The 12,343-nt window shown below is 39.5% G+C and overlaps 2 protein-coding genes across 3 annotated transcripts in view; both read right to left on the bottom strand.

Moving 5' to 3' along the window:
- Positions 1–12,343, bottom strand: part of LOC137406677 (GRB2-associated-binding protein 1-like) — a 44,470-nt gene that overhangs the window by 23,799 nt on the left and 8,328 nt on the right. For both annotated transcript variants that reach the window (XM_068093289.1, XM_068093290.1), the window contains exons 4-5: positions 9,859–9,970; positions 6,272–6,388 (exon numbers count right to left, since the gene is read on the bottom strand). In XM_068093289.1, the coding sequence (XP_067949390.1) occupies positions 6,272–6,388; positions 9,859–9,970 (229 nt within the window). The remainder of the gene's footprint in view (positions 1–6,271; positions 6,389–9,858; positions 9,971–12,343) is intronic.
- Positions 1,804–5,224, bottom strand: LOC137406102 (uncharacterized). Its single transcript, XM_068092630.1, has 3 exons — positions 5,201–5,224; positions 3,588–4,351; positions 1,804–3,130 (listed from the first exon to the last, which is right to left on the bottom strand). Exons 1-3 carry the CDS (start codon positions 5,222–5,224, stop codon positions 1,804–1,806), a joined length of 2,115 nt encoding a protein of 704 aa, XP_067948731.1.

The following is a 12,343-nucleotide window of genomic DNA, read 5'->3' as shown; positions in this document are numbered from 1 at the left end:
TGATAAAGTAGTAGTGTGCAGATAATAAGTAGCTGCATGATAAGTTCAGAAATACTTGAAGGCTATCAATTGGTGCAGGTGTTAGTGTGTCTGTCTACCAAGCTGAATGTCAAGAATTGTGGAGTCTCGTTGAAATCAGTCTGTTATCCTAACCTCTAACCCTCGCTTCAGAAAAATTGATGAACAGACAACTCCTACGATATTAAATATATATATTTTTTAACAATCAAAAAATTTATTATTAAATTTTTTAATAATTTAATTTAATAATTCGCGAGTTCGCATACAGTCAAATTCGTGAATTAGTTTTAATTTTAACACAAGGAAGAATAAATACTACTTCAAATTAAAAACTAGCCGCTAGGCAGAGTTAGTAAACGTAGTTGAGTTCCAAACTCTTAAAATTTTTGCCAGGGCATTAAATTAAGCCCATTGCCGATGCATCACACACTTCTTTACAAAAATTTTCAAGGTTGTCACAAGCTATTCGGAATTTGGCATGGCGTCATCATCGCAAAAATCTCTCCCGCAGTTGTTTCCAATGAAAAAACTCATAACTTACCACAATTAGTTGGTTCACCAAAGGCCTCCAAATCCATCAACATTCATGAAAATCTTTGGAGCCTATGCAGTCAAAAATGTATAGCTTAGCATGATCGACATAAAATTCTCAGCCAAATAGAAACCTAAACACGTGGTATGCGCACATGAAGGTTTTACTCTATTGCTAGCTGCTTTCACGGATTAATTTATTAGCGAATGTGTTCATCCCCGAATAATTTGGTCCACGAATATGCTTGAAAAGACAATTTTCACGAAATTTAACTCCGCGAATAATTTCATTTTGTAGGCTATATAATTAAAATGTACACATTTTTTTATTCTACTATAATGGACCACACTGTCTAGAAAAGTGTGAAAAAAGCGATTCAAATGGACATTGAAAGGTTGTGCCCCTTTAACATAACATAAAACTACTGTAATCACGAACGCTAAGTGAAAGTGATACAAAGAAAAGGATTGCCAATACAAACTAATTAAACCATAACTACTGTACAATGATTAAATTAAAATATCAAGTTTAGTTTTTAGATTACTCTCGACACAGATTATTTACTTCGCAGGAGCCTCCACCGTGTACAGTTAGCTGTAAATGGTGGACTCCCGAACCATTCACCAAATAGAAATAGATCACATGTCAATAGAAAATAACTCAATTTCCATTGCGACTCGACAAACAATGCAACTCTACCAAACAGTTCATGAGATTGCAGAGTACTATGTTGCACTCATCAAGCACAACTACTTGGAACAAGGATATTGAAACTAGGCATACATACGTAGAATATTTGAAGTGAATGGATTTCAGACTCTACAATGGGAGAGCCTAATAGTTGCAAGGATACTAATATCATAAATCTAACTTGGACTGAGCAAGCCACATAACAATAATCGTTGCCAACTAATCCAGCATACCTTCGGCTGACAGCTAGGGAACACTTGACCCTTGCCTATTACCTTGTTGGCAGGACTAAACAGGTTACTGTTTGAATAGCTGGATGACAGGAAAAGATAGAGAGAGAAGTTGAGATTGCTAAAGGTCAAAGGACAATGAAAACAAGGAGTGTGGCAGAGTGAGGGAATCCAAAGCACTTTACCAAGGACACGTGAAAATGTCTTAATTTTAACATCTTTACACACCAACTTGTTGACAAAAGTACAATAACATTTTCGTATTGAAAAATGAATTCAGAAAACAGTTTTATTTTGAGCTGGGTCGTATCATTTGAGAGCAATTCAGATTTATATGGCACTAACAGTAAGACAAGCATTGCTTGAGTGGTAGAGGGTCGATGTACTTGAGTGGTAGAGGGTCGATGTACTTGAGTGGTAAAGGGTCGGTGTACTTGAGTGGTAAAGGGTTGATGTACTTGAGTGGTGGAGGGTCGGTGTACTTGAGTGGTAGAGGGTCGATGTAGTTGAGTGGTAAAGGGTCGGTGTACTTGAGTGGTAGAGGGTCGGTGTACTTGAGTAGTAAAGGGTCGGTGTACTTGAGAGGTAAAGGGTCGGTGTACCTGAGTGGTAGAGGATCGGTGTACTTGAGAGGTAAAGGGTCGGTGTACTTGAGTGGTAGAGGGTCGGTGTACTTGAGTAGTAAAGGGTCGGTGTACTTGAGAGGTAAAGGGTCGGTGTACTTGAGTGGTAGAGGGTCGGTGTACTTGAGTGGTAGAGGGTCGGTGTACTTGAGTGGTAAAGGGTCGGTGTACTTGAGTGGTAGAGGGTCGGTGTACTTGAGTGGTAGAGGGTCGGTGTACTTGAGTGGTAGAGGGCCGGTGTACTTGAGTGGTAGAGGCTCGGTGTATTTGAGAGGTAAAGGGTCGGTGTATTTGAGTGGTAGGGGCTCGGTGTACTTGAGTGGTAGAGGCTCGGTGTACTTGAGTGGTAGAGGGTCGGTGTACTTGAGTGGTAGAGGGTCGGTGTACTTGAGTGGTAGAGGGTCGGTGTACTTGAGTGGTAGAGGGTCGGTGTACTTGAGAGGTAAAGGGTCGGTGTATTTGAGTGGTAGGGGCTCGGTGTACTTGAGGGGTAGAGGGTCGGTGTACTTGAGTGGTAGAGGGTCGGTGTACTTGAGAGGTAAAGGGTCGGTGTATTTGAGTGGTAGGGGCTCGGTATACTTGAGTGGTAGAGGGTCGGTGTACTTGAGTGGTAGAGGGTCGGTGTACTTGAGAGGTAAAGGGTCGGTGTATTTGAGTGGTAGGGGCTCGGTGTACTTGAGTGGTAGAGGGTCGGTGTACTTGAGTGGTAGAGGGTCGGTGTACTTGAGTGGTAAAGGGTCGGTGTACTTGAGTGGTAGAGGCTCGGTGTACTTGAGTGGTAGAGGGTCGGTGTACTTGAGTGGTAAAGGGTCGGTGTACTTGAGTGGTAGAGGCTCGGTGTACTTGAGTGGTAGAGGGTCGGTGTACTTGAGTGGTAGAGGCTCGGTGTACTTGAGAGGTAAAGGGTCGGTGTATTTGAGTGGTAAAGGGTCGGTGTACTTGAGTGGTAGAGGCTCGATCTACTTGAGTGGTAAAGGGTCGGTGTATTTGAGTGGTAGGGGCTCGGTGTACTTGAGTGGTAGGGGCTCGGTGTACTTTAGTGGTAAAGGGTCGGTGTACTTGAGTGGTAAAGGGTTGGTGTACTTGAGTGGTAAAGGGTCGGTGTACTTGAGTGGTAGAGGCTCGGTGTACTTGAGAGGTAGAGGATCGGTGTACTTGAGAGGTAAAGGGTCGGTGTACTTGAGTGGTAGAAGGTCGGTGTACTTGAGTGGTAGAGGGTCGGTGTACTTGAGAGGTAAAGGGTCGGTGTATTTGAGTGGTAGGGGCTCGGTGTACTTGAGTGGTAGAGGGTCGGTGTACTTGAGTGGTAGAGGGTCGGTGTACTTGAGTGGTAAAGGGTCGGTGTACTTGAGTGGTAGAGGGTCGGTGTACTTGAGTGGTAGAGGCTCGGTGTACTTGAGAGGTAAAGGGTCGGTGTATTTGAGTGGTAAAGGGTCGGTGTATTTGAGTGGTAAAGGGTCGGTGTACTTGAGTGGTAGAGGCTCGATCTACTTGAGTGGTAAAGGGTCGGTGTATTTGAGTGGTAGGGGCTCGGTGTACTTGAGTGGTAGGGGCTCGGTGTACTTTAGTGGTAAAGGGTCGGTGTACTTGAGTGGTAAAGGGTTGGTGTACTTGAGTGGTAAAGGGTCGGTGTACTTGAGTGGTAGAGGCTCGGTGTACTTGAGAGGTAAAGGGTCGGTGTACTTGAGTGGTAAAGGGTCGGTGTACTTGAGTGGTAAAGGGTCGGTGTACTTGAGTGGTAGAGGATCGGTGTACTTGAGAGGTAAAGGGTCGGTGTACTTGAGTGGTAGAAGGTCGGTGTACTTGAGTGGTAGAGGGTCGGTGTACTTGAGAGGTAAAGGGTCGGTGTATTTGAGTGGTAGGGGCTCGGTGTACTTGAGTGGTAGAGGGTCGGTGTACTTGAGTGGTAGAGGGTCGGTGTACTTGAGTGGTAAAGGGTCGGTGTACTTGAGTGGTAGAAGGTCGGTGTACTTGAGTGGTAGAGGGTCGGTGTACTTGAGAGGTAAAGGGTCGGTGTATTTGAGTGGTAGGGGCTCGGTGTACTTGAGTGGTAGAGGGTCGGTGTACTTGAGTGGTAGAGGGTCGGTGTACTTGAGTGGTAAAGGGTCGGTGTACTTGAGTGGTAGAGGCTCGGTGTACTTGAGTGGTAGAGGGTCGGTGTACTTGAGTGGTAGAGGCTCGGTGTACTTGAGAGGTAAAGGGTCGGTGTATTTGAGTGGTAAAGGGTCGGTGTACTTGAGTGGTAGAGGCTCGGTCTACTTGAGTGGTAAAGGGTCGGTGTACTTGAGAGGTAAAGGGTCGGTGTATTTGAGTGGTAGGGGCTCGGTGTACTTGAGTGGTAGGGGCTCGGTGTACTTTAGTGGTAAAGGGTCGGTGTACTTGAGTGGTAAAGGGTCGGTGTACTTGAGTGGTAAAGGGTCGGTGTACTTGAGTGGTAGAGGCTCGGTGTACTTGAGCGGTAGAGGGTTGGTGTACTTGAGTGGTAGAGGGTCGGTGTACTTGAGTGGTAGAGGGTCGATGTACTTGAGCGGTAGAGGGTCGGTGTACTTGAGCGGTAGAGGGTCGGTGTACTTGAGTGGTAGAGGGTCGGTGTACTAAGATAGCTTACGTAACTTCATGAGTTCGAGACCAGCGCAAAAAAACCTTTGAAGAAGCACTTTATTTACCATTTATATCACTTTGTTCAGTGCTTTATAATATAGCAGATTTAAATGCATAGGGTATTAAGAATAAACCTCCAAATATGAAGTTAATTTATTTTTAGTGTTAATCATTAACTAGTTAATTCACAAGTGAAATACTTATTTTATGCGATGCTGTAAACGTAATCATAACCAGTCAATATATTTCACCTTAATCAAAACCAAAACAGTTAGGATTTTCCCCTAGAAACTGCTACCAGAAGTGTGATTGGCTAATCCAGTAATCACAACACAAGTTGCAGTCTAAAATCGGCACTAAGCAATAATTTTAATAAAAACTGCAATCCTAACTAAATTATATATTCCATATATGATCATATAATTGTGCGATCAACTGCTCGAATTTTCTTCATAAAGAGTCCGGCATATCTCTGCTTTTTTCAATTTTTTTATTGAAGTTACTTTAAAAGATTTGATACGCCGCATTTCGTATATATGGCACATTTGCTAAAGTAGCAATGCTGATGCATTATGATGAAAGTAACGGAACCAAAACATACAGACCATCATGCAGGAAATGAAACTGACACAGGACAAACCGCAACGCACACACAACTGGTTGCGCGTGTAGCTCCACTAGACCCGAGCCAAAGCTGTGTTAGACTCGATCAGGTCTACCAGATACCAGTTATTGCAAAGGCCAGCCCGTCGAGAGATACATTCAACCTAACTGGCTAAACTAAAACATGATTTCTGTTACATGCATTACTTAAGACACCGGTTCTTGGTATTTATATTTCATAAAATCAGTTGCTAAAGGGCCACATCAAATTCTAGTTGATTCTATCAAAAAGTAAAGATATTTTTCTCTCAGTTGAGATTTTATTTGTTGTTCGAGGGGATCTGACTGCCAAGATGTTTCTAGATTAAAATCAACAAAACGTGATCACAGTTAAAACGCTCAGAAAAAGACTTCCCCAAAAACGACATCAACAGTCGCACTTCCTGTGTGCCCCTCTCATTATGACATTGGCTATTACGTTCAAGTTGCAGGGTTACGCATCTCGGTTGCCATATATTTTATTTCGCATTTGCTTACGATTGTTGGAATAAAACTTCAAATATAGCCTCAGATACACCGCTATAGATGTTTCAAGTGATTTAAAGTTAGATTAGTTAAAACTTATCGAATCGTTTTCCTATAAATGATGTGAAAACATATGAGTACCTGATGACGATGAGATCATACACGGCAGCTGATCCTTCTATATATAACGTATACCTTCTATATCGTAAAGTCCACATAAATAATTTATGTGAAGTTTTTGATTCGTACGACGTAAAAAGGAAATAAATTTTTCCTTGACTAGAATCGCTAGTGTCGAGCTAACACAATAGCCATTCAGAAAGTCATCTCTACTCCCTGCTATTCTACTTTCTTATCTCCCGCTGAATGTTAAAATTTGAGAGACAGAGATAGTCCTGACCCTTGATATATTCGATGCTAAAGATCAAGTCAAAGAGAAGAAATACCTAATGTGACGGCAGGTTCAAAATTGTTGAGACTGTTTGGGGATACCTGTGAAATTCTCTCCGGCTCTCGCACAATAGGCTTGTCAGCGGGTAGAATTCCAAACACAGAGTCTGTCCCTACACATATATCACAACTTTGAACAACAAAATAACTTGGCCAATGCGATCTACAATTCCAAAGCAGAATTCACCTTGCTCAAACACCGTTTAACTCCATAAAAGCGCCTGAGAAAACAACTTATTTTTACAAATGAAAATGGAATAAAGCAGACTGGAGCAGCAGTTCTACAATCTATATGTATATAAATCTCAATGTTTGTCTGTCCAGCTATAGCCGATTTAAATTTAGCAATGAAAAATCCTAATCGCGGAATATTTGATTGCGGAACCTCCCGGTCAGAGCTAACCTATTAATCTACACAGGTAGCAATGGATTCGTTGGGCGATATGAGTCATTATCTGGGTTAAAATTAGGAATGGACAAGATAACGATAAACGATGGCGATATTCGGTAGTTGTCTTCTCGATTATATATCGATGCGAAACTGCCCTATTGTGTTATCGATCTTACCGGTAGTTTCTTTTACTCATCGATAGTTCACACCTCAATATATTGTCTGTCATTTTTTGCTGCGTATTATTTTTTTTCTGCAGTTCATCATTTCCATTCACGGATCATGATATCACAATTATTGTGGCTGTGATTTTGTTGCTGAATCAAAGGTATTTTCTGTATCCTAATAAATTCTGACTGAAACCTAAGCACCCAATTGAATCTTTTAAAGACTATTTTTGCACACACATAATCTTATCATTTCAGTAGATCTTATGCCATGCCAATCCTTGTTCCCTTGACAATTATTGAGATTTTTTAAATTCTTTTTTGTCAACTCAATGTATCATTTGACCGATAGGTCGATAGTTATTTTATTTCGCTAGGTAGTTGATTTTTAGTTTTTCTTTCTCGTTGGTTGTTTAAAATAAAGAACTAACTATTTGATTGCATCACCAATATTCAGTAGTTATCGGTAACTCGATATATCGAGAAGACAACTCCCAACGATACGATATTAGCATATAAGTATTTATCGTCCATCCCTAGTTAAAATACATGCAGCGACTCTGTGTTACGCGCAATGTCACTAAAGCTTGCTCTCACGGCTCTTCTTAGTAAGTTTAACAATACGGATACTAGCTTAGTCAAAGTAGCCAATGCCACTACATTACCTGCCACTGTTTATGAGCTGTCTTTAATACCCATGCAGCCCCGGACATTCGGCTAGTATATATGTATATATATAGTCAGACTCGGATAACTTGCTCTCGGATAGCTCAAACACATGGTTAACTCGAACGGATTTGTTTGGTCCATTCCCACACAATGATAAAATGCTTTAGATAACTCAACCTCAACTTTGTTAACTCGAACAGTTTTTTGCCCAACGGCTATCAAGACGGTTGTTATCGCTTTACAATATCACTTTATTCCAAGCCATAAAGATAAACCTCAACTTTCAGTAGTTCTTAGGCGTTGTTATTACCATCATCAGCAAAATATTCTCTGTTGGGTAAAAATAAATTTTCCAGTGCACCGCACTACCTGTGGTCCTGTGCAATGCTAGGTATTCATCTGGTCTATAATGAAACAACTTAGCTGAAGGGCATATTAGCATTAGCTCCAAGGACACGAGACAATGATTCATAATCCAAACAAACAACTAGACTATTTTGCTTCATCAACATTTCACAATCTTTCCACACAAGCCAGGACTTCCTCCTGTGTAACAAGGTCAGTCCTAAATAATGGCTCTTACAGACTACTCATCATCTATGTATATCTAATGAATTCGAATTATCAAATCACAAAGATGGTTGCACAGAGTCCACCAAAACATAATAGTTCATCAAGACTAGCCAATCAGAGACTAACCTAATACTTCATCGAGCTGTTGTTTGATTGGTCGTGAGTGGTAGCACTAATTCACTTGATGGCATTTTAAAAACATAGCCATTGTGTCAATGGCTATGTTTTTAATTTGCATAGCCATAGTCAATACATCAATTTTCTGTCCAAAGACTTTTTTATTACCTGGGTAGTACAGCTAATATCAATATAAAGCTAAGACATAAAGATTCAATTTGATGTCATTTTTGTCTCTGTAGACCTACTCAGTCCAGAGATATAATAGTTTAAATGAGCTCTTTTCTTAAAAAGCTCAGATTCAACCGAAAGTGCGATTATGACATCTATATTTGCACCTTGGAAAAGAGTCTGACAGAATAAAGAAGCACAACTCTGCAACTTGAACACAATAGCTGATATCAGTAACGAAAGAGACAGGCCGTCACGAAACTAGCCACGTCATATAGGCACATATTTTTCTTCTGAGTGTTTTAACCGCGATTATTAGAGAATAAACGAGGTAAAGTATCATGGAATTACTTGAAATAAGCACTACTGAAAATATTCAGGTGATCAGGTAAGCTAAAATCTAGAACTATTGTAATATACGATGTTTCAACAACAAAATATATGTTGTAAATGTTGTAAAATATATGAATCGAGGTACGTGACTGCATTATAGATATTTGTCACTTGTCTTCTGAGGTATATTTGACTAACAACTGAGTGAACTTGTTACAAATATTTATCTACAGTTAATCATTCATTGCTAGCTGAAACAATTAAAATCTGTATAACTTGCATTCGACTCGACTCGCTGTTAGAAAAACAAACTGACAAGTCTCCTCTGACACGCAGTCATATATCATTGCTGATATGCAGCGCAAGCTTGCACCAAGATCATTTGTTTAGTTCAAAGATTCAGAGAACAGGAAGTGCGAGAATCAATCATAGAGACGAAGAAAGTGTATTTGTCATCACAAAAAATTATAGTTAATATTTGTTCCATTACTACACGTGATCACGTCTCAGCGAGGCAAAATAACGAATAACGTTTTGTATTTACTCATTCATCCACAAGGAAGCACTTTTAGATCAGATAATAGCCGAGGCAAGAAAAAATCAACGATCATAAAGTTGTTGTTTATATGTTGCTGTGTGCAAATGTTGGACTCATTAAAATAAGTTTTTAATAACTTATTGTTTTCATATATTCAGGTCTGTCTGATTTTTTATTATGCTTTGAACCTTTTTTGTTTTATTCAAAACAAGGGGGCTCTGAGATTACCCTTGTCAGTTGTAGGGGGTTGGGCAATGAAACAGATAGGAAAGGGCCGCTCTATTTCTAAAATACCTGGTCATGCTTAGCCTATAGATACAGAACAGAACAATTAATAGAATACATCTACAGCATACTCGTAGCACTTTACGTCATGATACAAAACCTATAAAATCGTCATCGTCGCAAAAGCCCGTCGAGTCGACGCTGACTTCTGATGGGTACAGTTCAAGGACCACAACTAGTAGACTCTTCACCCTGGCAGATTCCGAGCAGTCTGTGGCCAGCTTGACAATGTGCATGGAAATATGAGGCATGCAATTTAAAATTTGCACAATAAAGTTAATAATTTATATATAGTTGGGATACTCCTCTAGACGCATGTTCACACATGCTAAGTCATACCTGACCGATGGGGGTCAGTGCCATCCACTTTGAGTTTACATAGCTCACAGATATGCTCCACCCAGGTGTTCATATCATCCTCACAGTCAGCAGCAAGGTAATAGACTCTGTTCTATCATTACAAAAAGTAGAGGTATGAAGATAATAGAGTCTGTTCTATCATAATAAACAGTAGAGGTATACAAATGAAAGACTCTATTCTATCATGACAGACAGTAGAGTTATGCAGATAATAGACTCTGTTCTATCATGACAAACAGTAGAGGTATGCAGACCATAAACTTGGTTCTATCGCAACAATAGCAGTGGCGTTTAGTTAATAAACTATGGTACTGCCATGACAAACGATTGACTCTGTTCTATTATAACAAAGAGTAGAGGTATGCAGATAATATACTCTGTTCTATCATGAAAAACAGAACTATGCAGATGATAGGCTATGTTCTCCCTGACAAACATAAGAAGTATGCTGCAGAGTTTTTCCCATGAATTGTGATTTAAAGAAAGAAGGTTCCAGGCTGAGGAGAAAATTTTGGGTTGTCCTTCCGTGACTTCAAGACGAATCCCAAAAGTTTCAGAACTACATAGACCTTTTTAAAATGCTTTGAATAGTTTACCAATTTGTATTATAAAAAACATTTACAGCTTGAATTAACACTAAACTGTCTATACTTTTACTAAAAAGCTATTTTTGGAGCTTAACATGTGTGAAAGGGGAATTTTTTGACTGCCTCAACTATATGACGCAGGCAAAGAATGGTGGGGAGTGGAATACGAAATTGTTCCAGCGCCTTGCTACGACATTTTCCTCACCATACAGCATCAACAATGTCTCTATAAAATTCAAATAGGCGCTCGGTCTTTATTTTCAAATTAGTTTGAAAAATGTTCTAATAAGGTCGGCTAAAAGTTTTAGTGAAAGCAACGGAAAAAGTGCCAAACCGGAAACAGAACGCTAATAAAAGATTAAGATAAAATTCAGGTTAGGTTTAGTAAAAGATTGAAGCTTTGCTTCAAAAGTTCGTTTAGTAAGCTAAATTCAGGTTAAATTCAAAGTTTATGTTATGTTATGTAGCGTCACAAAAGTCTACTGTGCCGAAGGCACTGTAGTCAAGTATCTCTCACGCAGCCCTTAGCCACTGCATCTGTCTCAAGGGTAAGAACTTAATACAGTGCTGTACATAGTAATTTTGCATTTCATTACAAATCATAACCACTAATTAGGTAACTTAATTACTAAGTTTACTATACTATTTATCCCAGCTGGGGAGAACCCTGGTATGCAGACAATAGACTTTATTCTATCATCACTAACGGTAGAGGTAAGCAAAGAATATATTCTATCATAGTAAATAGACAAGGTGTGCAAATAATAGACTAAGTTCTATCATGACAAGCAATAGAGAACAATAAACACAATCTTGACATATATATATCTGTATAAGAGATAAACTTAGAATAGAAAGATATAGACAAATAGAGAGAAGTAAACGTACACCAAATATACAGTGGTGTGAAAATAAACGGGTCTCCCCCCGCAATAATGGCAGCATGAAATAGAATGAATTTACTGATGTTACACATCTACTTTTATAGCATAATAACAACTTAAAAAGAGTTTTTCTTCTATACACTACAACAGAAAGACTTGAGGATTATTTTGCATAAAATCTTTGATTTGAATAACTCAACTGCTCAAAGTTATTTGCGAATAGAATATGGATTTATTTGAAGTGAAAATGAGTAAAAGTGTCAGAAATAAATGTTAAGTTTGAATCACTATAAGAGAGTTACTCAATATTTCTGTTCAAAACTATAAGTAGTTTCATCAAAGTCTACGCCTTATAAGCTTTCTTTTGATGTATAATTTGTATAGGAACAGCTCAAGAAAAATACTTAAAGAATAGAGAAAGCATAATATTATTATGCTTTATTAGTTATCTTGAGGTGTTGACTGATGTTCTAAAAAAAGAATCAAGGAGATTGACCCACTAGAAGCTGAGATATAGCCAGCCAAACACAGGTCTACCTAATGAAGAATCAGAGGAAAACCCTTCGAAAATCCTGAAAACTGTGACGTATGAAATCGACTTAATGTTCATGTGCCGGAGTTGCGCACCCTTACCGCCGTTACGTACAATGATTGTTTTGGCTACGAGAAGTGAAACGCTTCTCGCGATAGTAAATAATTTACAGACTAGCTCTGGTTTCTCAGAAAAATCAAGCAAAAATTGTGTGGTAAAGGCATTTGCCCACAACCCCTTGCCATGATTTTTCAAAACAGAAGAGCAGATTTTGACTATTGAGCTTCAAATTTTAACTCGATCTCCACGGATATGCTCCGAAGATCCTCTGTTCAACGAACGGCGCGTGTATAGTTTATATGCGACATCCGCGATTGCAGTTCGTTTTGAATAAGAAATGGGAATGTGAATTTTTGTTCATTCATCATTTTTCTACCGTGTATCTACTGCAGCATTCAGTT

The sequence above is a fragment of the Watersipora subatra genome, chromosome 10 (genome assembly GCF_963576615.1).
Source record: "Watersipora subatra chromosome 10, tzWatSuba1.1, whole genome shotgun sequence".
Lineage (NCBI taxonomy): Eukaryota > Metazoa > Bryozoa > Gymnolaemata > Cheilostomatida > Watersiporidae > Watersipora > Watersipora subatra.
Note: the sequence above shows the minus strand (reverse complement) of the source record. Positions and strands in the feature narration are given on the sequence as shown.

Coding starts and splice junctions, on each gene's coding strand:
- LOC137406102 (XM_068092630.1), bottom strand. CDS start 5,224: ATGCGGCGTATCAAATCTTTTAAA. Junction 4,352..5,200: donor GGCGTATCAAATCTTTTAAA/GTAACTTCAATA, acceptor CCACTCAAGTAG/ACCGAGCCTCTACCACTCAA. Junction 3,131..3,587: donor ACCGACCCTTTACCACTCAA/GTAGATCGAGCC, acceptor TTACCACTAAAG/TACACCGAGCCCCTACCACT.